General features: G+C 40.0%; 1 protein-coding gene across 2 annotated transcripts; it reads right to left on the bottom strand.

The window, feature by feature from the left end:
• Nucleotides 1-3,135: 3,135 nt before the first annotated feature.
• Nucleotides 3,136-23,950, bottom strand: cdc42se1 (CDC42 small effector 1). Of its 2 annotated transcripts, none has more exons than XM_022747442.1 (5): nucleotides 23,903-23,950; nucleotides 12,175-12,632; nucleotides 5,613-5,717; nucleotides 4,335-4,406; nucleotides 3,136-3,923 (listed from the first exon to the last, which is right to left on the bottom strand). In XM_022747442.1, exons 2-4 carry the CDS (start codon nucleotides 12,322-12,324, stop codon nucleotides 4,338-4,340), a joined length of 324 nt encoding a protein of 107 aa, XP_022603163.1. In that variant the 5' UTR covers nucleotides 12,325-12,632; nucleotides 23,903-23,950; the 3' UTR covers nucleotides 3,136-3,923; nucleotides 4,335-4,337. The 2 variants fall into 2 exon arrangements, with proteins under 2 accessions (XP_022603163.1, XP_022603164.1); XM_022747443.1 differs by lacking the exon at nucleotides 23,903-23,950 and adding an exon at nucleotides 13,774-14,010.
• Between the last annotated feature and the right edge of the window lie 1,487 nt (nucleotides 23,951-25,437).

Raw genomic sequence — 25,437 nt, 5'->3', positions numbered from 1 at the left:
CAACAAAAAGGCATAACAATAAATTGAGAGTGAGAAAGCTTGATTTCACCAAGACAGATAAACACAGAGAGGATTAGAGATTTCAGATCCAGGTATTTGTCACCAGATCTTCTCAAAATCTTGATGTGTTATTTCTGCCTGAAGGCGAGACTGAGGGGAAAGTGCTCTCCAGTGTTGCTGAACTGTAAGCCAGGAGGAGGGGAATCCCATGTGGAGGGGACGAAGGGGAAGGGGAAGAGGAAGAGAGGAACTATGGTTGCGATAAACAGAAAGGAGCCAGACTTTGGCAGCCGACAACTGATCCTGAGAACAGGTCTGAGTTTCCAAGAATCAGAGGAGAAACGACTCAAGAAGTCGACAACAACCTGAAGGCTGAAGAGAGACTGTGCTGACACCTGACTCTTCAGGTTGTTTGGATCTGAAGCTACAGACTCAGTGTTACACAATCAAACAATAGGAATTTACTGAGCTGTAAAGTCCCTGATATTCTCTACACAGTTCATGCATTAGGTTGTTGGTGTGTACAGTACCAATGGTCACAGAGTTCAGACCTCACGAGTAGATAATGAATTTTCAGCCCTGTAGCCAGACCAGAGTGTATCTGAAGGAGGATCCTGGACGAGCCTTCCTCCAACACTGACGTTCTTTAAATTCTCACTCTCTACAGTATTTGCACACGTCAGCTACAGGATGGGGAGAGGTTGTGTGTTTGGCAGATGAATTATGGCCAAACTATGGTTAGAGTTAACAAAATGAAACACTTGGTTGAAGGTTAGAGAAAGACCAGGGTTACAGTCTGTACCTGCAGGTCAGTGACGGGACAGGTGGTCTGAGCAAGACCAGGGTCTGACAGAACAGCTACAGATCTCTACACCGGCCGAGTGATATCTCGCATTTTTTACATACTCTACAGAGAAGGATTGCACTTGAACACATCATGTGTGACGGCGATGGATGACTGTAGTGCCTGTGTAGGCGGGGTGTCAGATTCACCTTCAGATTGGTTGGTTCGGTGACCCCAGTGGTGACTGGTAGTAACTGCAGCTGTGTTTTAATACCACAGGTCCCTGAGTTCGACTACTAGGAGGCAGTGAACACACCTGTGGCTGCTACAGAGCAGCCAAACAACCTGATTCAAAACGCTCACTCAGTTTCATGTCAGAGGCTGTTTAGCATCTATTGCTGTTGTTTAGATTTTCAGCTGATCTGAGCGTCTGACACATGATGTAAAGTCAGCATTTCAGCTGGCTGTGGTACAGCTCCTACACAGTGCAATTAACTGACAGCTCAGGTTTGACTGTGGAGGAGTAACGGAGAAAATCTTTTCTCGACAGAGGAGTTTGGAGAGGAAGTGTAAATCCTCCCACGCTCTAAGGATTCCAGTGAACACACCACACTGTCCATGAGGAAACTGAGATGAGCAGCAGCAGCTCAGATTTTCCTTAAATAGATGTTTTGGCCTCTTCAGTCTCGGCCACAGGGAGGAAGTAGCCGGTCACCACGGCGAGGGGAACACCGTGACTCAGTGGTTTCCACAGCAACCGCCCAGGGTAGTGCAGACAACAGCTGAGTGGGAAACCCTCCGCAGTCTGAGTGTACACAGATGTCATCACATCTTTATGCTTCTTTTCCTTTTGTGTTTGTTTTGCGACAAGCACAGTTATTGTGATGATTAAGCACTGTTAACAATCAATCAATACTGAAATACTTCCTTGAATTGTGGTATTAGTTTTATCCAGCCAAATCATATTTCTATATCAAATGACCAGACTCAGATGGTTTAAGCTTTAAAGAAATAAAGACCCTCCAGTTGATATAAAATGTGTTGTTTTGTCAGTAGAAGTCTGGTGCAGGGCCAAAGCTACTGAAGACACCGAGATCATGTTCTCAGTGATAAGTCTGTGGAGGTTTAATGCTATAGAGAGGATTTTACATTCTACAGTTTTAAAGGCTGATCCTGTTTAGGTTGAAAATCTTTAATGTGAAATAAATTAACTTACAGTTACAGTTAGTTCGTTAGTGAGTTAGTGAGAGTAGAGAAGGCTTTGAAACATGTAGACCATGTTGTATCATGTTGGGAGATATAATTGTCGGAAAATGCAATCGAACATTTACACGAATAAATAATGTGTGAAAATTTGTGACTTATTTTGAAATACTAAGAAACTTGTACAGAGGTTGGTTGGTGGGTTGGGTTCTGCCGGGGGAATTTGTAGTTTTGACCTCAAGGATTTTAAATCCTGGACCTTGACTGAAGTTACTCTTTGATTTTCAGAAAGTGCTGGAATTCAATTGTTTTTATGGTCAAGCATTGAGTCGAGTTTTACATCAGTTTTTTTGTCCAAATGGCAGCTGAACTTAAAACTTGTTTCTAGAGTTCATGAACCTTTTCTTTCCACAAAGCTTAGAAAAAGTTTGTTTTCAGTTCATAAAACTCTCACTGCTTCAGACATGAGTTCTTTTTCATCAAGAATATATTAAACACATTTAATCTATGAGTCTTATAAATCAACTCCATCCACATATCAACCAAACTGTCAACCTGAACATGAACCCTGTCCCGAAGGTTTACAACCTGCAGACGTCTGCCTGTCGGCTCCACCATTTTGCATCCCTGCTTCAGTTAGTTGGGACATTTAAGCAGGAGAGATGCAAAATAGAAAACAGTGAAATCAGGAGCATACAGCAAATCACTAGAAACAGCAGAAAATTAAAAACAATGTCATTGTTAAAATACTGAAAATATAAAGCAGTTAAATACTAATTGATCTTTTCACCAGATGCAGCCAAAGATGTTTTAAACAAAAGGTTTAAAATGTTGTTGTGGACCCACAATGAAAACACTTATGTCGTCTTGGGGACTCACAATGTGTCAACTGAACATCCAACTGGCCCCAAACTGCAGTCTAAGTAGTCTGACATAAAACCTTTGCACAAAGCAGACACAAAGAACTTTAACAAAAATGACTCATTTTCTAAAGGAAGTTTTGAACTGTGTGTCCAGGCCCCTCTGAGAGTTCAGTGAAGTCAACGTTTATATTTAAACTGGAGGATTATTAAGACCATATAAATTCTCTCTCTCTCTCTCTCTCTCTCTCTCTCTCTCTCTCACTCTCACTCTCTCTCTCTCACACACACACACACACACACACACACACACACACACACACACACACACACACACACACACACACAGACCAGTCCAGTGTAGCAGGAATTTGCGGGACTTTCCCATCTCCTAAAACAAGAGTCTTAAATCATTCAGCACCAGCAGTGGGGCTGGGCAGAGTGAAGCATCCTGGGAAATAAGGTCCACTGAAGGAACTCCAGAGCAGCTCTACAGGGGGGCACTTTGCACCAGCATGAGGGTTAAAATGAGGGATTATGGGAGATTTAGTAATCCTCACTTCCTCTTGGATCAGAGTGTTTTGAGAAAACTTTTCTATGAATTCTGGGAAACACTTTGGAGCCAGTTTTTCTTTCTTAAAATACAGACATTCTGTCATTTCGCAGATATCCTGAATAGAAAAGGATTCTGGGGGATGTAGTCCTTGGTGGTTTACTGGACCTGAGATGTGGCTCATTTTTGGACAATTTTTAACAGCGGCCCCTGATTTTAAATCCTGATTCATAAAAAATATAAAAAATTCTTCTGTTTCTTCGATGAAAAGAGGCGAAAGCCTCCTTTCTTCGTTTAAAGTGATCATCCTCCAGGGGGGATCTGTCTGAGATTTTTTCAGGTCTAGACAGGGCCCCCTCCCCCCCTGCAGCTAGCAGAGGGGCAGAGCTTTGCTCAAGGACACTTCAGCAGGGCAGGAGGGCTGTGGAAGCCTCTGGTCAGGGGTCAGATACAGGACAGAAGATTCAGAGGTTCAGAGGAGAGAGGAGGTCGGTCAGAAGGTCTGGGCTGATTTCAGTTACTCCTGAAAAATCAGAAGGATCAGGATCAGGAAGTGGACTAATAACAGATTCTATAGATCCAAGTAGATCTGATTATTAAAGAAGCAGAAACACTTTTCTTTATTCATGATGTTTCTCTGTCTGAGCAATTCATTTAACTTCCACACCTCCACTTTCTCTAAAACATCTGGGCTGTGTGTGTGTGTTTGTGTATGTGTGTGTGTGTGTGTTTGTGTGTGCATGCGTGTGTGCGTGCGTGTATGTGTGTGTGTGTGTGGGTGTGTGTGTGTGTGTGTGTGTGTGTGTGTGTGTGTGTGTGTGTGTGTGTGTGTGTGTGTGTGTGTGTGTGTGTGTGTGTGTGTGTGTGTGTGTGTGTGTGTGTGTGTGTGTGTGTGTATCTGTGTGTGTGTGTGTGCATGCATGTGTGTGTTTACCAGCTATAACAGACTGTTCCTGCCGTTCATGTTAGGCCCTTTAGACCTCATCTGCTCCTGAACCGACCCCGACTGTAAGGAACACGCACACACACACACACACACACACACACAGACACAGACACAGACAGAGAACATGATAAATACAACTGAACATGTGACACACCAGTCACCTTCAGGAGCTATGTGATGTAAATACCACATAGTTTCACTCATTATGACTATTAGTTCCTGTTTTTGTTGAATATTAATGATTAATTAAGTCAAATTGTTTTCAGTGTCTTTGTGTTTAATAAATGAAGCGATCGTTTGTTGATTTCTATTAATCCATTGATTATCTATCTCAAAGGAGGAAGAGTCAGTGAGGAAGGATGTGCCTGACCTCTGACCTCTGACATAATCAGGGAGGAAAATCACTGTTTTATAATTTAATGTAATTTTTAAGACAAACAGGTCAGTTTTAGGTTCTTATTTTTATTTTTGTTTTAACTTTTCAAACATTTTGAAAGATTTGAATTCATTATTGTGTTCTAAGCTGTGTTCAGTCAGTGTGTGTGTGTGTGTGTGTGTGTGTGTGTGTGTGTGTGTGTGTGTGTGTGTGTGTGCGTGAGCTCAGTTGATTCAAACTCTAACAGATGAGATGTGAGGCAGTGAAGCTAAAATAGAAGCAGGAAGGATGCAGCACTGTGTGCCACTTCCTGTCACACACACACACACACATACACACACACACACACACACACACACACACACACACACACACACACACACACAGGGCTGCAGCTCGGATCAATAGAGGTCAGTGTTTAGACATGCAGCCGTACATCTGTTGCTTTACAGTTTGAGTGGCTGTGGTCTTCAGTGGTCTACAGAGGTCTACAGAGGTCTACAGAGGTCTACAGAGGTCTACAGAGGTCTACAGAGGTCTATGGAGGTCTACAGAGGTCTACAGAGGTCTACAGAGGTCTACAGTGGTCTAAGGTCTATGGAGGTCTACAGAGGTCTACAGAGGTCTTAGGTAAGTTCAGGTACTGACCCAGGGTCAGTCCAGTCCTTTGTTTTATATTGTTCCCCATCATTTCCTATTATCACTCCACTGTCAACTGTCACACATCCAACACACTACAGACAGACAGCTGAACAGATAGACAGGTAAACAGATAGCTAAAGAGACAGACAGGTAAACAGGTAAATAGATGGACAGGTAATCAGACAGACAGGTAAGAAGGTAAGTGAACAGGTGAAAAGAAAGGTGAGCAGACAGGTGTGGGGTCTTACCGGCTGCAGGCCATCGGCCATCTCTCCGGAGCCGATGTGTGTGAGGTGGATGAAGTTTGTCGGCTCTCCAATCATACTGCGATCAATCTTCCTCCTCTTCTTCTTCTACATACACACACACACACACACACACACACAGGTCAGCATGTAGGCAGGTAAAATATAAAGTAACCAGAATGACTCTGTCGAGCTCAGACTCCACCAAGGCCAAACATTGAGTTTATTTATCTATTGTCTTTCATACTTTGTCACCACACCTGTATGATTTTATTACCTGTTGTGTGAAATGATGATGTCAGCAGTTCTACAGCTGTATGAAATGCCTCACTGCTTTGTCGCAACCACTAGTGTTACTGTGTAGTTTTAATTGTTGCACGGTGCAGGAGAGAGAAACAGGTGCGGGTCTGGGATTTGGGATCTGGGGTCTGGAGTTTAAAGCTCTGTGTGTACTTGTGTCCCTGGCCGTGATGAGCCTCAGATCATCTGATGTGTCTCTACATGTCCACATACTCTGACACTCACATCATCCACTCAGCTTCTAACATGTTCGTGAATCAGAGTCAGTCAGAGACAAACATGTGACGCAACATTAAAGAAACAAAGAGAAACGAGAACAAACAGAAACCTGCAGCTCAGTGAGGAAAGTTAACCCCCTGACATCCAGTTTACATCATAATTTACATTTAAGTAGCTGTTAAAATCACCATACTCTGATGACACTATCATCAATATAACAGTAAATGGAAAATAAAAATAGAAAATGACAAATAAACTGTTATTATTTTAGTTGTCCTGATGATCTGGTCACATGATAACATTATGAAAATATAACAATAGTTTTGTTTTTGGGGGGTTTTTTTTGCCATTTTCTCTTTTAATTTTTCTATTTTCCATTGACATTTTAATTCTGGGTAAATTTATCCATGGGATAATGTGATCATGTTGAGAGCACGATGGAAATAAGTTTGAATAATTATTGTTTTCATTCTGCAACAAACATGTCAAATGTTTTCTTATAACTGTTGTTTTTTCCAGTTATTGTTATATAATAATCATGTAATAATCGTTATCGTTGTAAATTGTTACATTAATTTGTCAGTTCAACAATATTTTTAAAATTCTCCATACACCATCCACTATATTCACACTCACTTTTCTTAAATTAAATTCTTGCTCTTTTGTTTTATGGTAATCCTTCTTTTTTTCTCTTTCATATTTTTATTGAGATTTTTACTTTTATTGTGAAACACTTTACAACTTCTTGTCCGTTTAGTAATATTTAGTTTTGTGTATATTTTCATACAGTGTATACTGTAGTTGAAGAAGTACCAGTAGTAGTAAAACAAACATCATAGCAGTGACAGCTGTAGTAGAAATAGCAGTAGCAGGAGTAGTAGTGTTAGGAGTTGCAGCAAGTCAGTAGTAGTAGTTTTGGTAAAGGCAGCAGTAGTCGCAGAAGTATCATTAGCATTAGTAGTACCAGTACTACTATTAGCAGTAGTAGCAGTAGTACCAATAGTTCCTTTAGCATTAACATTTACTTGTAGCTGTAACAGTAGCAGTACTTTAAATTTAGATCTTTCAGAATAAAAGCCTCAGACAGTGAAGCACTGTGCAGATGAGGCGTTAAGGGTCTGACACGTCCAAAAAACATGAACTCGTGACTCAGCCGCAGAGAGGAACTGGTGAATTTATGCATCATCTTGTGTGTCATCATACAGATGGCTGTGCTGCATTCAGGGACACTGTGTGCTGTGTTCAGGGACACTCTGTCAAATACCCAGTGACCGGCTCATTAAAACCCACTCTGCTCCCAGAGTTAATCTTGATTAACAAGCTGATCCAGAACACATCTCAGCCACAATCACAACCACTTCATCTGGTTTAAGAGGATTATGTTCCTCTGGATTATTCAGAGCTCTTGTGTAACAGCAGCAGGACTGAAGAGGGTCGAGCACAGGACAAGAAATTCAGTGTTTGATGAGAAGAAGAGCAGAGAGATCTGATTTACTGAGACTGACACGTTGACTTCACACACTGTAATCTTCTCGTTAATCTGTCACCTCTGACTCTGGACCCGGTTCAGTTCCTCTCTCTAACTCACAGCTGTAACAGCATCGATCCACGTCAGGACGTGTGTCTTGTTGTTGTCAGAGTCTCATTTTCATCATTAATGTCCGTCAGCATCTTGTGAAACCAGAGCTGTTACACAATAATCTTTCTGTTGTGTGTCTGTAACAAAATCCTCTGCTTCACTAATGAAGGACTCCCTATATCTTTAATCATTAATTGATTATCTATTTCATTTTTTTACTAATCACATAAAGTCATCGTAACTTAACCTAATTAATGGTCAGTAACAGGACTTCATGGAGAAAGTCGATGGGAACAGCTGATCATTACACTGACGCAAAAGTCACCTGAAAATCCAAAGATCCTCATTTATACATAAATTAGTAAACTCAGTAAAATCACCCATAATGCACCAGCGACATTAATGAGCTACAGAACAAGAGGTCATCTCTTTTTAATCACTTTTAATCACTGAGCGACAGCAGAGCCCACATGGACAGAAAACTGCGGAGGCTTCAGGTGCACAATGAGATGTCAGTGAGATCTGGATCAGATGTCAGAACCAGCACACACCAGTACAACCACATAGGCCAGTTCCTCCTCCACATGTTTTTAATTAAGTAACATCTGGTGCCTCCACGTCATCAGACGTCAGACTGGTCCACTCACAGTTTAACATGTTGGCATCCTGCGGTCGAGCAGCTGTTGCTGAATCACAACTGCAGACCTGTTGTCACAGCAACGACGGGAAGGGGCAACAGTCAGAAAGTGGGTCAGAGGTCAAAGGTCATGAGCTCACGTTAGAGGCGCTGGATCAGATTGACAGCAATCCAAAAATTATTTTCATTATCAGTTAATCTGCTGATTATTTAATCAATTAATTGATTCATTCTTTGATTTTGAAAATATCTGTAAACAGTGAGAAATGTCTTATAGCTCCCCCCCAGGTGTTCCTGAGACAGACGACCTGAGAACATAAAACCTCATGCCTCAGCTGTCGTTACAAGGAGGCGTTAAAATGACTTAAATGATTTATTGAATTTATTGATCATTGATTACTCTTCTGTCAGTTGTGTCTCTTAACATTGATTTTACATCGGAGACGATAATTATGATAAAACACTTCTTCACTTCATATATGAATCCAAACAAACGTGGATGTAAGACCCCTCACCTGGGCACCAGGTGTCTCTGCTCTGCGTCACTCTGTATAGCTGACCTGATGATGACAGCTCTGCCTTCTCTCTGTGTTATCCTGATATTTCTTGTGACATTGGTTGACCTTTAATTTCTGTGTGTGAATAAATGTCTTTTCTTTGTCAGAGTCATTGAGGTTCTGTGTGTTTCTCTGTGGTCCAGCTGTCTGTTTTGTGCTGCTGGAGGATTCCTCCTCTATTTCCTGGTTTCTGTTGTTGTGGAGTTTTTTCTCATGTGAACTGACGTCCGAGTCTTACACTGTTCAGTCTGACACTTACAACTCCTCCAGAGTGTTTATCAAACTATCAAATCCACTGACTTCTCTCAGTCTGAAAACTCCCTGATATTCCAGGATTTCCAGGACAGAAGTGAACGTCCTGTTTGTCTGTGGCTCATGATGTAACACGACTGAGACTCAAACTGATCTGAGAGCAGTTTCATGATGTAACAGTCAGTCTGCTGCTGCTGCTGCTGCTGCTGCTCGTTTACTGAACAAACATGAGAGAATAAAATTTCTCCTGGCAACGACTGTGTTGAACTGATAAACAGCAGATCTGCATCACCACCACCCCCACCATCATCATCATCATCATCACCATCATCATCATCATCATCATCATCATCATCATCATCATCATCATCATCATCATCATCATCATCACATGTAATCAGTGAGTCATCAGCATTAAAGCAGAGCAACAAGCTGGCATTTCAAAATATAAGAGGCCAGGTAATGACAACACAGATCAAAGAGTGTGTGAGTGTGTGTACACCAGCATTTAAAGTTCAGTTTACAGATGAGGGCTTTTAGTTTAATGAGCTGCAGCTCTGCTCAGGTTTTTCAAACTGAAATATCATTTGCAGATATAAATTTTAACTGGACTGCTCCATTGTCTTTCTAAATAAAAGTGGACATAGTCAGGTGTTCTCACAGCTGAAGACAGACCTCCAACATGGACGACAGAGAAAGGGGGGGGGGGGGGGGTTACGTCACCAACATGGCATGTACACTTATATGTATGGAAAGTCTTTTTTTATTATTTTCCTCTGTCTGAACCTGCTGAGTTTCACAGTCGAGCTTCACAAAAGAAGCTCAGTTTAACTTCCCTGAGAGTGAAGTCACTGTTGGCATCAGTGTGTGTGTGTGTGTGTGTGTGTGTGTGTGTGTGTGTGTGTGTGTGTGTTTTTATAAAAAGTGTATTGTTGCAGCTCCACAATAGAACAAACAGAAAACTCTAAAAATACAGACAGAGGAAGGAGGGAGGGAGTCTGTGGGGAGAAACACAGCAGCAGAACTTCCCCTCATCAGTCTGAACACTCACCATGTCTACACAGACTGATTAATCTGTTGATTATTTTCTCCAATAATTGATTAACCATCAAGAAAACTAGTTCCCCAGAGCTTAGACTGACATAGGGATGGAGAATAGTATAAAATCTTCATCAATCTTCAATCATCTTTGAAACCACAATATTTCACCATTTTTGCTTTTATTTATTTTTTATTCAGTAATTACGTTGATTATTTTTATGTTGAATGACAAATCAAATAACAGTTTTGCTATTGCTACTTAGCTAATGTTAGAATTAACAGCTGTTTACTGACCATTCTTTCAGAGAGCTTCAGCCATTGTTGTGTTTACATAATAATACGTCCTGTGTGCAGCTACTTCTTCAGCACAGACTGGATGCTACAGTGACTCGGTATCAGAAAGTGATGAGACAGTCTGGAGCTAGCTGGTTAGCATGCTAACTTCTGGAGACAGCTCTTGGCAATTAAAGGAAGGTTGATGTGAGCTCACAACGTTTCTTCTAGACTGGTAAGTAAAAAACTGATAATGCTTATGTTAGCTATGTAGCAATAGCAAAAACTTACATAAAGCTCTTTTAATCAACTAATTGTTCCAGCACTAGTTAAGTGACAGGTATTCAAAGGGATCTCTTCCCACTGCTTTTGTTTGACATTAAAAGCATTGCATGAGCTAAAGACATGGAGGCTTTTCTTGTGAAACAACTAGAGGAAATGCATTGTGTTTTTCACAACGGTGAGCACCAACTGCCATTGTTAGTAACACTTATTTATCCTGTATAATCAGTAGCCTATACTTGTAATAACTGGTTTCTAACAGACTACAATGTTAGATAAGGACAGGTTTGTTGTTCATTATTATTATTATTATTATTTTCATCATTGATTAGTCTGAAGATTATTTCATTGATTAATACTTCAGTCTATAAAAGTCTGATAAATGATCTGAAACCTGAATATATCCTGTTCACTATCACACATGACAAAGATAAGCAGCACTGTTTTTCAATCATTCTCTGATGTAATCTTATATATTTTGTTTATTTAAGTTTTCAGTTTTTACTTGTGTGAATAAACTGTTTATGTATGTTTGTGTTTGAAAACTCTCTTGTCTCAAATTGCTCTTTCAGATGAACAAATTAAGTACTTTGAACTGAATTTATTTATTGTCTCTGTCAGAGTTTCTAAGACACAGATAAATGATGTTATCCTGCTGCATGGAGCATCATGGACACATTTTAATTTGAAGGACTTGTTATTTGGGAAATGAAGTGTAAAAAAAAAAAGGAACAGACTCTGCTGCCAGGAAAGGAAGAGGGTGTCAGGCTGCAGGAGATCAGAGTTCACAGTGAAACAGGAAATTCTGCCACCTGTTTACTCTTGAGTAACGTTAAAATGTGTGTGTGTACTTGTTTTACTCATGTTGCAGGGACATAAATCTGTATACAACCATTTTGGGGGCAATATGCAAGTACCCATAAGGTAAATCATTAAATTTTAGTGATGTCCTTTGAGTGATGGAAACATGAATGTGTGTGTGATAAGTGTTACTTGCAGAACTAATGAGAGAGAGAGAGAGAGAGAGAGAGAGAGAGACAGAGAGAGAGACAGAGAGAGAGAGAGAGAGAGAGAGAGAGAAAAGAAAAACATGAAGTGGTTCTCTTAAGTACCATAAAGTAGGTGTCTTCTTATGACCCCAGTAGTTGGTTAAATAATACTAGTCCCCTAAAAATGGTTGTGATGAAAAGTGATTTTCATCATGTGGTTGTCATTTGTCATCTGTTGACGGTGGTATCTTCCTTGTAAACCACTCAGAAAGTGGTGTCCCTTGTGGAGGTGGTTTATTCATACATCCCTAAAGTATGTCTAATCGAGTTTGTGTGTCCATAAATGTGTGTGTGTGTGTGTGTGTGTGTGTGTGTGTGTGTGTGTGTGCGTGTGCGCGCGCGTGCGCGTGCGCGTGCGTGTGTGTGTGTGTCTCACCGGTGGAGGTTTAGCCACCACGCAGCAGCCCATCTTGTGCCAGAAGTCACTCATGCCAACACTTCGCCTGTCCAGCTGCCAGCCGCTGCTCTCTGCTGCTGCCCTGCAGGCCGGGTGAGGAACTGCAGCCTGAGGGTAATCCTGGGGCATTCAGACGAAAAACTGCACCAACACTGTCACTCAGAGGACCAAAACCCTGAAATTACCCCACCTTAGACTGAACACTAGACTCCACAGAGTTCAGATCCAAAAAAATATTAAATAAAATCAGAATATCCACAAGTTCAGACACAAAAGGATCAAAAATGTAATTTACTGGATCCTCAGAAATAAAAATAGAAAAAAAAATGACAGAGTCCAAAATCTGTTGAAGTCCACTGATGGTTTTTCTGCAGCCAGATGAAAAACGACAAATCCAAAATTTTGTTGTAATATCCAAACTGAGCTTCAGGTCTGATCTGAGGGGACAGAGAAGCAACATTACAAACACATTTTTACATCTTTTTAACAAACATTCTTTAATCTAATTTTCACAATTTATTTCAAGTTGATATTTTTTTCTTATTTAATTCATCTTGATTTTGTAGGTTTTTTGTTCCATTTGTATAGTCTTTTCTAGTCTTTTCTGTTGCCTTTAAGATTCCCCTGATGCCCACATTTATCAGTATATTTAACTGTGCAGTTTGTTTCTTAGGATTAAGGAAGTGATTTATCGTCTTGAGAAACCTGATTGTGTAACTTCATCTCTTGTAATCAGGCAAAAGTGTTTTTGACTAATGAAATTTTCCCATAAATGAAAATTTTAATCTGTCAAAGACCAGGATAGAAACTCATTACAACTATCTTTACCGAAGAAAAATGATCAATCAACGACCATCAACAATTTAGAGAAAGAACAGAAAACAAAATAACAGTGAAACATGAGCTGTGATGTAATTATTGATTGATTCATGAATTATTTTGTCTTTAACACTTTAATTTATGCTTCCTGTTATTTCTTAATTTTTTAGAAAGTTTCCAGGAGAAACTATTAACTATTAACTATTAAATAGGGGAAATACAAAGTTCTTCAAAAGCACATGAACCAGCAATCTATAGTCATAGTGTTGGCTAGAATTTATGATCAGAAGTTGACCTCCTTGAAGAATTCCTGAAATCTTAATGACTAAATCAAATTCTACCCTTGATGCTATAAAACCAAATCCGATACGTCAAACAGCCTTTTGACAAAGTGTGGTCCCGAGAAAATGTCCTGCACAATGCAGAAGTGTCCAAAAATGTCATCAGTTCTTAACAATAACCCAAAATTTAACAAAAGATTATACTTTCAAAAAGTATTTTCACTTTCCAAAAAGTGTCTCTATTTCTTAAAATGAACTTCTTTTCCTTAACTGTTCTCACTCTCTAAACATGTTCTGAACTGTTTATATGTTCATTAAAACATCCTCACTTTCCAAAAAAAGTCCAACAGTCCCACAGATTTGAAAACATCCTGTCTTTCTGAAAATGTCCAAACTTTCCATAAATGGCTCATCTTCACATTTACCAGAAGTGCGCAAATGTTGGTCACTTTCTAAATTAAAATCATTTTTCACTTACCAAAAATATCATTTGCAAAATTTGTTCACTTTTAAAAAAGTGTTCCAAACTTCTAAAATTTCTGTTTACCAAAACTGAGGTCACTGTGTAAACATTCCCAAATATGTCCTCTCCTATTAAAACATCCTCACTTTCCACGAAAAAACTCCAACATGTTCTCAGGACGTAAAAAGTTATTAAACTCAAACTTGGTCCTCGCAAAGATAGAAGAACAGGAACAGCTTCACTCTCTGAGCAGCATGGGAACCAAAGCTCTGAGACGTCAACACAGTGAACACATTAAGTATGACTAAACACTGGGTGTGGTCCAAACATAGCACAGGAAGTACCACACACACACACACACACACACACACACACACACACTCTCTCTCTCTCTCTTTCAGTCTTGTAAAGCTGAAATTAAAGAGTGTTTCTGGATGTTTTGTTCTTGTTGTTTCCAGATGAAACAAACTGAACTGATCCTGAGGCGTCAGACTAAACAACAACTGTTGTATGTGTCTGACACACACACACACACACACACACACACACAGCTGACCTTTGATCCCTCAGGTGAGACATTTACAGAATGAAAACAAAACAGACTAATAACTGATCACTGTAATAAAACAGTAAGAAGGTCATTTACAGACTGACGGTAAACAGCTCCACTGTTTCCTCCTCATTGTTATTTTCTGTGTCGAGATGCAGTCTGCTCCTGCTTCTTCTCCTGTCATACGTGTTTAAAGAGTTACCAGTGTGTTTAAGCTCCGCCCTCTCTAAACATGCAAGTAGAGAGAAAAGTGAACAGTATGTATCATCATGGGCAACGTGAGATCATTGGACATTAAGATGGACAAGGCAGTGAGGAACCGGAGGAACTTCTGTGAGTGTAGTGTTGTGTGTTTCACAGAAACATGGCTACAGGATGATGCAACAGACTTCATCACTACCATCGACGGCTTTCAAACTGCCAAGTCAGAACGGATGGAATATTTCTGCCCAGAGCTTTCTTCATGATCTTCAGGGAAGACGCCATGGTTCTAAAATCAGGATTTCAGCAGTGATCCACCAGACTGTTTAATCAGAGTCCTCACAATACGAAACATTATTCAGACTTAAATACATCACTGACCTTTTACTTCTCACATTTTTGTTGTTTTTTAAGATACCACAGGTCCCTTTGTGTTTGTTTTGTACTTCTGTTTTCTGGTCTATTAGGAACCTGAGATGAGATTTGATAAAGGATCCTTCAGATATCTATACAGTACTAAAATATTACTGCACAACACCTCAGATGTAGAATATTTACACGTTTATGAGCTGTGATTGTTTCTTTCGGTTTTCCACTGTGTCTGTTTTTCTTCCCAAACCTCGAGGCCTGGGTGCCAGCAAAAGGTGTCCACGGTGTTTCCTAATGACATAAAGGGTTAAACTCAGAAACTCAGGTTTCTATTTTCAGTCTGTTCTGGTGGTGCAGGAGAAAACATCTGGAGTCTGTCCAACTCATTTCACCAGATGATAAAGAAAGAATGTGAGAGGCCAGATTCTCAGAAACATGTAGCTTCATGCTTTACATCCAACACTTATCAGCAGAGAGGAATTCAGCTCTGCAGCCCGAGGCTCCGATATCCCCTCATCTGTGTCTCAGCTGAGCGAGGACGGATCAACACTTCCTGTTTGAGCTGGACCGTCTGTTAGAGGCTCCGTGGTCTGAACTAAACAGGAGAATTATTTAATCTGCAATTTACATCTACAGGTTTGACCCTGAACGAACCGCAGAGGAAACTTTCATTTCTGGTTTGAGATAAACAAAAATAAAAACTGTTCATTAACCTATGTTTATACCACAAGTCTAAAGTGACACAGCTCCCGTTTTTGAATTCTTCTTAACTGAGTTCTGATCCTGCCGGGTCCACGTGGCTCAACTGTTCCTGGGCCAGATGTGGTTTTTGTCTTCTGTTTACATGGACACAAAGGCCACTGGAAGACTCTCAGGAAGACATCAGGGTCCAAAAATACCAGATAATAAAATCAAGAAAAACTGTTTATGAAATAGTCTAAATTAATTTATTAAAGGAACAAGGATGAGAGTGAGCACTTGATTACTGATGAACTTTAATATTATTGGCTAAAATGTCATCCCAACACAGCCTGTGATTGGACAGTTTTAAATGAAGTGAATATGAAGAGAAAAAACAAAACCCGTGAAACTAGGCAGAGATAAACAACTGAGGCTTCGTGAATTATTCTCAATAACTAATCTGTGACTAAAGGATCGTTTGGATCTGTCTGTCATCTAAAGTGACAGTAATAATTCCTCTTCAGTTATAAAAGATTGATGTGTAGTTTGTTGAGGTTGTGTGACGACATGGAAATCATAAAAAATCAATCCAGTCAGAGTTTTAAAAGTCAAACAGACAATGAAAAATAAACGTGGACATCTGGACATCAGCTTGTCTGGTGGACTGAACGAGTCCAGACCACCTGACCTGTCCTCTGGTTCCAAGCCTGGAGGTCTGGACTGACCGAGGAGCCACGAGACCTACGTATCTGAGGGGTCAACAGATGACTGACGGGGGTTAAACGCAGAGAAGATGCGTTTCTATTAGAGTAGCAGCATGATCAGTGTCTCCTCACCACTCTGTGTTTAACTGTCTGAGTAGGGAGACTACATTGAGGAGGAGGCGGTTTATCAATAACTAATAATCAGTTGTATTCACAGGAGCATGGTTTAGACATAGCCGCAACAGTAGCTTCAACTGCTCATATTATTCTTGATAGATTTAAATTTATTGACAAATGTATAAATAATTAAAATATGACAAACCAGTTGATGCGCAGTAGTTGCCGTAGTAACGTACGCAGATGCAGCAGCCTCTCATTGACTGAATGTTTCTGTGTTTTATTTGTCTTCAACTGGAAAAATCTTTTATTCCGAGAAACTCAGCTCAGACAACAGGATCCTCTGGAGGTCGGCAGAGCGAGCACAATGGAGCCTCCATCTTTGTTTCCACTGACGCTACACAGCAACACTCAGGAATGAAACCACAAGGAGACATCCTGGTCTGGACTCGTGGAGGTGGACTGTGGTGGACTGTGTATATATCCACAGTGAAAGGTGCAGGAACACTGTGGTTGTGTCTGAACACGGAGTCTGCAGAGGGAGGTCAGATCTGTTGTTACTGTAGCAGTGAAGTACAAGTTCTTCTGGATCTGTTTCCGGCCTGTGACTCTTCAGACTGGGTTCAGTTCCCTGTATGTACTGTGAGCATGTGTGGAAATGACAGTAAACTTGAATCTGAACCTGAATCTGTGGCCCCTGTGGGTCTGGGGCCTCAAGTGAGGTGACCAGCCCTGCCTGTAGGTGGCGCTGTCAGGACGATAGACTCTTGTTCACCCTACAGCAGTTTAAACTGTTTCCTGACTCTATTTAAACCTCATGACTGTGTGTGTGTGTGTGTGTGTGTGTGTGTGTGTGTGTGTGTGTGTGTGTGTGTAGAATATTTGCCCCATGATGTCAGTGTGAGGAGGACGAACAGTGAACCACACGCATACACACTCATTGACATGATGCATTCCCCAACCTCTTACCCAAACATTAACCCCCCCCCCCCAACCAACCCTAACCTAAACCTGAATCTGAACCAAAACCTGAACCTGAGTCTAACCTGAACCCTAAAAACCAGGTCTCAACCCTCAAACATCCCTTTGAAGGTTTGAGGACCAGACAAATGTCCTCACTCGGAAAGGTGTAAAACTCAAACTGGTCCTCATAAAGATAGACGTAGCCCCCCCTCTACTCTGTCTGCAGTTTGACCCCACCCTGCAGATCGCACGGTCCTGTACCATTTGTTTGTCAGTTTGAATTCAGGAACTGAAAGTGGGAGTGGTATTGCAGTCTGTTGATCAAAGGAAAAATTAAGTTTGAGGAAGTTTAGCAGTGACAGTTTGTCAAAGAGTAAGGAAGAAAAAACAAAAAAAACAGACTGAGCCTCACTGTGAAACCTGTGGGTCAGTTAGTCAGTGTTATTGTGAGTTTCCCTGTGAACACTGACAGTAAAAGTGATTCAACAAAACGTCATCACAAAATGAGGATCAACTGCACTGATGGTCTGAATCCGCCCCGAACATCACATTACATCACTTCTCTTCTGCTGATTAATGACCAGTACTTAGACTGATCCTTGTCATGGAAGGTACAGTGAGGTGTGTTGAGTGATCATAGTTTGATAAAATCATCTTAAAACAGTTCTCATTTATTGCCTTTATCCAGGTCTTTGAACCGTCAAGTTTGATCGTATGAATCCAGGCGTAAACAACAAACAGCTGCAGATACAGAGAGAAACAGAGAAAGTAGAACAGAGAAAGTAGAACAGAGAGTGAACGTGTTGGTGAGGCAGCAGTGTGATGATCATCATCCTCCTGATCTGTGATCAGCTGAGACTTCATTAGACCTGGGAACAACAACGCGACTGTTTCTGTCAGACAGTGACCGCAGCACTCAGACGGATGGATGGACGGTGGCCCCGGAGGTCTCAGACAGAGAGAGTCACATGATGACAGTTTAATCAGCTGAGAGAGGAAGAAGAGAAACCTTTATTTAAACACATCTGATGAACAAACTGACCTCTGTACAGTTGTTCAGATAAGAAACAGACTCAGACCTGGACTGAAGTCCTGTCCTCCTACAAACCAACCAGCAGCTGTAGACACAAGGTCACATGACTGACAGGTAACTCTGAATCCAGACCTCTCTGCACTCACACCTGCACACATCATGATGTCAAGACCTGCTCAGTAAAATACACTGAAATGAGTCTCAGAGTCAGATATTTCAGACCTGTTTTTATACACAAATTGAATATGTGAATGAAAACAGGAGGGAAACATGCGCACTGACTAACAGCAAAACTGTGTGTGAATAGTTACTGTGTGTCAGTAGTTACTGTGTAACTGTGTGAATAGTTACTGTGTGTCAGTAGTTACTGTGTAACTGTGTGAATAGTTACTGTGTGTCAGTAGTTACTGAGTTACTGTGTGAATAGTTACTGTGTGTCAGTAGTTACTGTGTAACTGTGTGAATAGTTACTGTGTGTCAGTAGTTACTGTGTTATTGTGTGAGTAGTTACTGTGTAACTGTGTGAATAGTTACTGTGTGTCAGTAGTTACTGAGTTATTGTGTGAGTAGTTACTGTGTAACTGTGTGAATAGTTACTGTGTGTCAGTAGTTACTGAGTTACTGTGTGTCAGTAGTTACTGAGTTACTGTGTGAATAGTTACTGTGTAACTGTGTGAATAGTTACTGTGTGTCAGTAGTTGCTGAGTTACTGTGTGAATAGTTACTGTGTGTTCACTCATTTCATAATGAGGAGCTGAATTTAAATCTGTTTAAAATGCTCCGTTGCCATGGTTTCACATGGTGGGTGCTGAGCAGTTCACATGTGTTTTCAATATTGTCATTGAGCCTGTATTTTGTGGGGTATCATTTCAGGTGTATTTACTGTGTTGCTGCTAATCATCTCCTCCCCACAAACAGATTCAAACACTTTACCTGCACATGGTGAGTTTGATTGACAGCTGTCACGTCTAACACACCAGACATCCTGTACGTCTGTATCTGTCTGATTCTGGCTTATTTACTAAAACATGACAAAGAACACGACTGTGGGCAGAAAGTAAGAGAGTAGGTCAGAGCAATAGAGAGACTATCAGCCACAGTAGGTCAGCAGGGAGAGAGAGCAGCTCCACAATGAGCTCTTTTCATTCAGACATTTAAAGGAAAAACTTTCCGTCTGGTTAACCGACGATTTAACAGCCTCTCCCCCTCCAACACAACGAAGACTTTCACATCCGCGCTCACATGGAAAATCTAAACCAGCACACCTTAAACTGGACTGGTTTTACTTTTCTATCAGAGACCGCAGAGACCAGATCAGACTCTGCTGCATCACCTAAAAAAACAGAGACAATAAACAGCTTTTTTGTATTTGGTTAAAGTGAGGAAGGCAGGACATGGTTAGTTTAGCTTGGCATACACAGTCTTTGTGCTTTTTCTTATTATGGTCCAAAACTTAAGAAAGTTTATTGTTCTTAATATTCTTATAGAAATTACATGCTGGAGCTATTTCTTGACAAACAACAGTGTATCCATCCGCCCAGTGCCAGTTATAACAGAGGCTGCCAGACTCAGGTTTTGGTTCTGGTCTTTGCACAGACCTGATAGTTAACTCATAAGTATACAGTGAGTTAACTAATCAGCTGTTTAAGCTTCATTCATTAAGTGACTTAATGTCACCAACAGAAACATGGATTTAACTGTTTAATAATATAATTGCATTATATTATATCAAACGTGTTTGCGAGTAAGTGTGCGGAGATTGGCAGCGGATAATGTTTCCCTCTGTGTGTTCATAGAGGCTGAAGGTTAAATCCACACTAACAAACACTGAGGTCAGAGTCCAGTCTCCACACGGTGCCATGAACGAGACACTGCTCTGAATCACTTCCTCTTCCTCTAAACGTCTGCAGGAAATACACAGGACTTCAAAATCTGGAAAGTTTGAGATAATTGTAAAAGTCTGTACAGCAGCAGAAATAATGAAAAGATTCACAGTTCAACAGGTTCGCATCTCCAAGACAACAGGACAGCTCCAACACAGAGTCCATACTGAAAACCCCTGCAGTGATGCAACCAACAGACAGGACAGGTATCTGCTGCTGGACCTGAACCATCTGCTCACAGACAGAAACCAAAACCAGAGCTTCACCAGCAGATCAGCACTGACTGGTCACTGAAATAATCCAGAAACTAACAATGACTTGACAGAGCTGGAATAGGTTTTCAAGACCCAGAAAATATGTTTAATGTGACACTGACAGAATCCACTCAGCAGAAGGAGAGCTGAGTCAACTGCAGATATTTGAAGGACTTTTCTGGACATCTGCAGACTTTCTGACTTCAAATCCTGAACAATACAGTTTTTAGTCCATCAGTGTGGTTACATGACACACACACACTGTGGTTAAAGTGGCAGCTGTAAACAGCAGTAAGTGGGTTATCTTTGAGGAGGTAAAAGTCACAACTGGGTCATTCATCAGTCTGAGAGTTACAGATCTGGTCTCTTTATTTCACATTTCACACTGTCTACGACGTCTCATCTGCTTCACGTGCGACTGGACAGCTTCTTTAAAATGTTCATTCCTGAGCCCTGACTCTTCCACGAACTTTACATTAACAAACAAAAACAAGGAGCTAAAAGAGGCTGAAAAGCTGCTTGGAGTTGCAGAGACGTATCCGTGGGTTCAGGGCTGTTAGGGACACTTTATCAGCACAGAGTCAATTCAGTGTTGATATAAGAATATTGATTATAGTCGCTTTAAAGGATCTAGTCATATTTTATTTTTTTATTTTTGTCAACAAAACCCAAACACACACAAGTATACAGTCCCAACCAAAACACAGCAAATTACTGTGGCAAACACTTAACTTTATCTGCACTAAGGCTGGAATGATTAGTCGATTAATCGATTAGTTGATTAACAAAAAAATAATCAGCAGTAAAAACTATATTTCCTGGTTCCAGCATCTCAAATTACAGGATTTGGTTCTGCTTGACTGTAAACTGAAAATTTTCAGGTTTCTGGTCAAATAAAACAAATAAACTGAACACATCAGCTTCAGCTGTGGGAAATTAAAAATTAATCAGCAGATTGATCAGCAGAAAAATTCTTAGTTGCAGCTCTGATCTTCACACTGTTCAATCTCATACAATTTTATTGTTAAATTCAGGGGTTTACCAGATATTTCCCCTCAGCATGTGAACGCAGCATAACAGTCAAGTAAATCCCCTGAAAACACAGAGAGAACAGAGCTCTGCAGTTTTTCCTCCCCCTCACCACAGTCAGCAGCTCCTTCCTCTAAACTGACTCCAGACCTGTAACTTGGCTTTAAATCTGGATCTTCACACTGAAAACCCAGAAACCAAACTGACTACGTCACGACGCTGTAAACACCAGGCAGCGAGGCGAACCAGAGGATATTTTTGGCTCAGGGTTTCTTGAAACATTTCTCAGCTACAGTAGAGTTTACCTGAACCCTGTGACATCTGACCTTTAACCTGCACACTACAGGTCAGCTGTAATGTTAATTACAGAATCTGGAAAACACTTTACAGCAATAGAAAGTGACTAATTGGCCTCTGAGAAAAAGAAAGAAAGAAAGAAAGAAAGAAAGAAAGAAAGAAAGAAAGAAAGAAAGAAAGAAAGCTTCCCTGAACAATGAAAACCGTTCAGAATGTGCCTTTAAATATACTCTTCAGCTACTTGTTACCAGCTAATGTGAGAGGTAGCTAACGTTAGCTCTTTAGCATTAAAATGTAGTTACCATCCAAAGTCCCTGGTTTGTGGACCATAGATTATTTGTTTTGAACTGGTAAAAAATATTTTGCACTTAATACATGCACAAAAATTCACATTAGCTTGTTAGCTAATAGTTTACAATAGCTATTATGGTTTTCCCCAAATTGTCCCTTTAACTGACTCCTTTGTGACTGTTGGCTTCCAGGCTAACGTGTCAGCTAGATAATAGTCTCTAGTAAAGAAATCTTAGCTCATTATCAACAAAAAAATTAAGATTAAGTTTAATTTATATAGTTTTAAAAGCCAGAATAATTTGAGATCAGAGGGGCGTACCAAAATTCACATTAACTTTACAGCTACAGTTAGCATAACTTGCTTGGCAGCCCATCCAGCACCTGAAAATATTTGTGATTATTGTGGCTGAAAATAAGATTTGCAGAAGATTCTCTCACTTTTTTTGTTTTGGTGGAGCTATGCTAACCCTGCTTTCAGCCTTTGTGCTAACCAATCATAAATACTGTACCTGTCTCTGAAAAGAGATAAAACTGATATCCATCTGAAACATCAGACTAATAAAAAGTAAATTAGCTAAAATGACAATTTTTAAAATATGTTCCTGTCACATGGTTGGCTTTTAGCTATTGCAAGCTAACATGTCAGCTTCATATCATTAGCTTTAACAAATGTTAGCCCAAAATTAACAACTGACGTCTTTGGTTTCGGAATTGGAAATTTAATTTCAACATCTTTAAACAACCAAAATATAATTTGAACATAATGAGCTAAATTTAATGTTAGCTTTGGGAGCAAATGTTACTACAACTTGATGGTAATGACAATCATACTTAGCAGCAGGTCTTATGATAAATCAGGCTATAAATTACTGATTTTCAGAAGATTTATTTTACTAAATTTCATATTTGTCAGAGCTACAGGAAGCTAACTCTGATTCCAGTGTTTGCTCTTAGCTAAGCTAACCACGTCCTGGCTCTGTCTCTGTTCTGGACCCAGAGGTGAAACTTCTTATCTGACACGGTTTGAGTTGATGTGCAGAAGAAACTCTGATCATCTAAAAAATCCCCAAATTACCAAATCCAAATTACCACTTCAAAGACGTTGAGTCTAAATCCAGTCTGAACCCTGACCCTGAGGCGAACCAGGCTTCAACACAACACCGGTGTAACACTGGTCTAACGCCAAAAGACAAAAGACAAACCAGCACGCTTTAAATAAAAAAAGATCCAAACCTGGTAGTTAATTCAACTTAAACTTGTGATTTAAGGTACTTGAGTTGTAGTATCATCACTGCTGCTTACATGTCGAGTTGATCAGCAGAAGATTAATCAGCAGCTATTTTGGTAATTGATTAACAGTTTTAGTTGTGTTTTCAAGGAAAAATATTAATGACTTAATTGTGAAAATGACAGTTAGTTTCAGCTCTAAGTATATGGCCAAAAGTATGTGGACACGGCTTGTCCTCTACTTGAAAAACTCCTGAACACGCCTCAGTTTCTGCACAGATACTCAGTCACATAAACTCAGTCATTTAAAATGTCTGAATTCACCATGTAATTTTGTGTGAATGTTCAGTCATAGAGAAAACCCCTCAGTGAGGTGGTTAGACCCAGAGTGTCAATGAGCTCTGACTTAATCTGACATCTGAACATGAAACATTTCAACAGGTTTTAAGGTGAATTCAGTTGATCTGAGTGTCTGAACAGAGGTTTTCCTGTATGTAGATCCAGTCTGTGAGGAGGTTTAAGAGAAAAAGAAGCAGCAGACTCACCAGAGACGACCAGACAGCAGCGAACACAGCGACTGAGAGGCTGAAAACTGCAGACTGAGATCATTAACCAGCTCTGACTCTCTGTTAATGTCTCTCTCCCTCTCTCCCTCTCTCTGAGGTGTGGCTCCAACCAGGAAACCCATCCTCCCCTTTTCTCTAAAGGACCTTGCTTGTTCTCTTGCCCTCCTTCTCTGGTTCCTCAATCCAACAGCTCCTCCTGCTGACTGAGACGACTCTTTTTCATCAGAGCAGAATCACACTAAGATCCTTTACTCAAGTTAAAGTACCAGGACAACAACCTAACAGGACTCTGTGGCAGGTACAAGTCCTGCTCCAGTGAAGGTGCAAAAAACTCCTCTCCTGGAGCTGCTCCAGATGGAGCTGCTTTAACTATACGTCATTCACACTTAGATAGTTTAGTCCACTAGTTCCCTGCAATGTGCTTTGTAAACTTCTTATATTTTCTTTAAGCAAAATTCTAAGTTAAAAGTAAACCATAAATGCAGCACTTAAGTAAATGTGAGTTTCATTCTCACTCTGACAAACTGTACAGAGAGCTGATTCATCCATCAGTTAAGCCTATATCATCTGCATTTTACTTTGTGTTTGAAATCAGTCATCAAACAGCGCCCCTCTGACTGAAAACATGCACTGCATCTGTAAAAAGAATATATATATTACATAAATCTTTAAATCCGTGATTTTAAATGAGATTTTCTGTTTTAATTTTCATTATGATGTATTATTATTATTATTTATTTGTAAGTATTTTGATTACTGATTTGTTTCTGGATAACAATAAGATAACATTGATCTTTGGATGAACTGAATCCTGTAGAACAGAAACAGATCCAATTTATATTTTATGATGAGTATTTTATTATCAAACAGATTAATTCGTCCATCACCTTTTGACTCTGTTGAAAACACATCAATATTACAGAGCCATACTCACCATAACGGTTCAGAAGTGTGTGTGTGTGTGTGTGTGTGTGTGTGTGTGTGTGTGTGTGTGTGTGTGTGTGTGTGTGTGTGTGTGTGTGTGTCATGTTAGCCGGTACCGTCAGGTTTCCAGAGTGAGCAGGAGCACACCGGAAATCACAATTTCAAAATAAAAGGTATACGTTTGTTGTGTAAAAAAACCCCTGTATGTGGGTCAAGCAGACAGGAAGTTTCTATTTATTATTTATATTGTTTTACAGTAGACAGTGATCAGCTTGGACCTTGATAAATGGCAAATAACTATTCCTGCTAATATTAAAATGAAATCATAAAAAATTGAACCATATGCCTACTTAAAAATCATATATAATATTATACATGGTGTCAAAAAAATACAGCAAAAAGTAAACATTATTGTGTCTAATTAAAGCACTGAAATGAAATTAATTAATTAATTTCTCAGACTACTGCCTTAAATGTGACATATTTTCATTAGTCCTGACATGTAGAATAAGAATATCTTATATGACATAATTTTTATATAACCGTAATATTTTTCTTTTGTTGCTGTTTTGAATTGAGTTGCTCTTTTA

Source organism: Seriola dumerili, unplaced genomic scaffold, assembly GCF_002260705.1.
Source record: "Seriola dumerili isolate Sdu_G_001 unplaced genomic scaffold, Sdu_1.0 BDQW01000110.1, whole genome shotgun sequence".
Classification (NCBI taxonomy): domain Eukaryota; kingdom Metazoa; phylum Chordata; class Actinopteri; order Carangiformes; family Carangidae; genus Seriola; species Seriola dumerili.
This window is presented reverse-complemented; position numbering and strand designations above follow the sequence as displayed.

Coding starts and splice junctions, on each gene's coding strand:
- cdc42se1 (XM_022747442.1), bottom strand. CDS start 12,324: ATGCCCCAGGATTACCCTCAGGCTGCAGTTCCTCACCCGGCCTGCAGG. Junction 5,718..12,174: donor TGGTGGCTAAACCTCCACCG/GTGAGACACACA, acceptor GTGTGTATGTAG/AAGAAGAAGAGGAGGAAGAT. Junction 4,407..5,612: donor TGGCCGATGGCCTGCAGCCG/GTAAGACCCCAC, acceptor TGTTCCTTACAG/TCGGGGTCGGTTCAGGAGCA.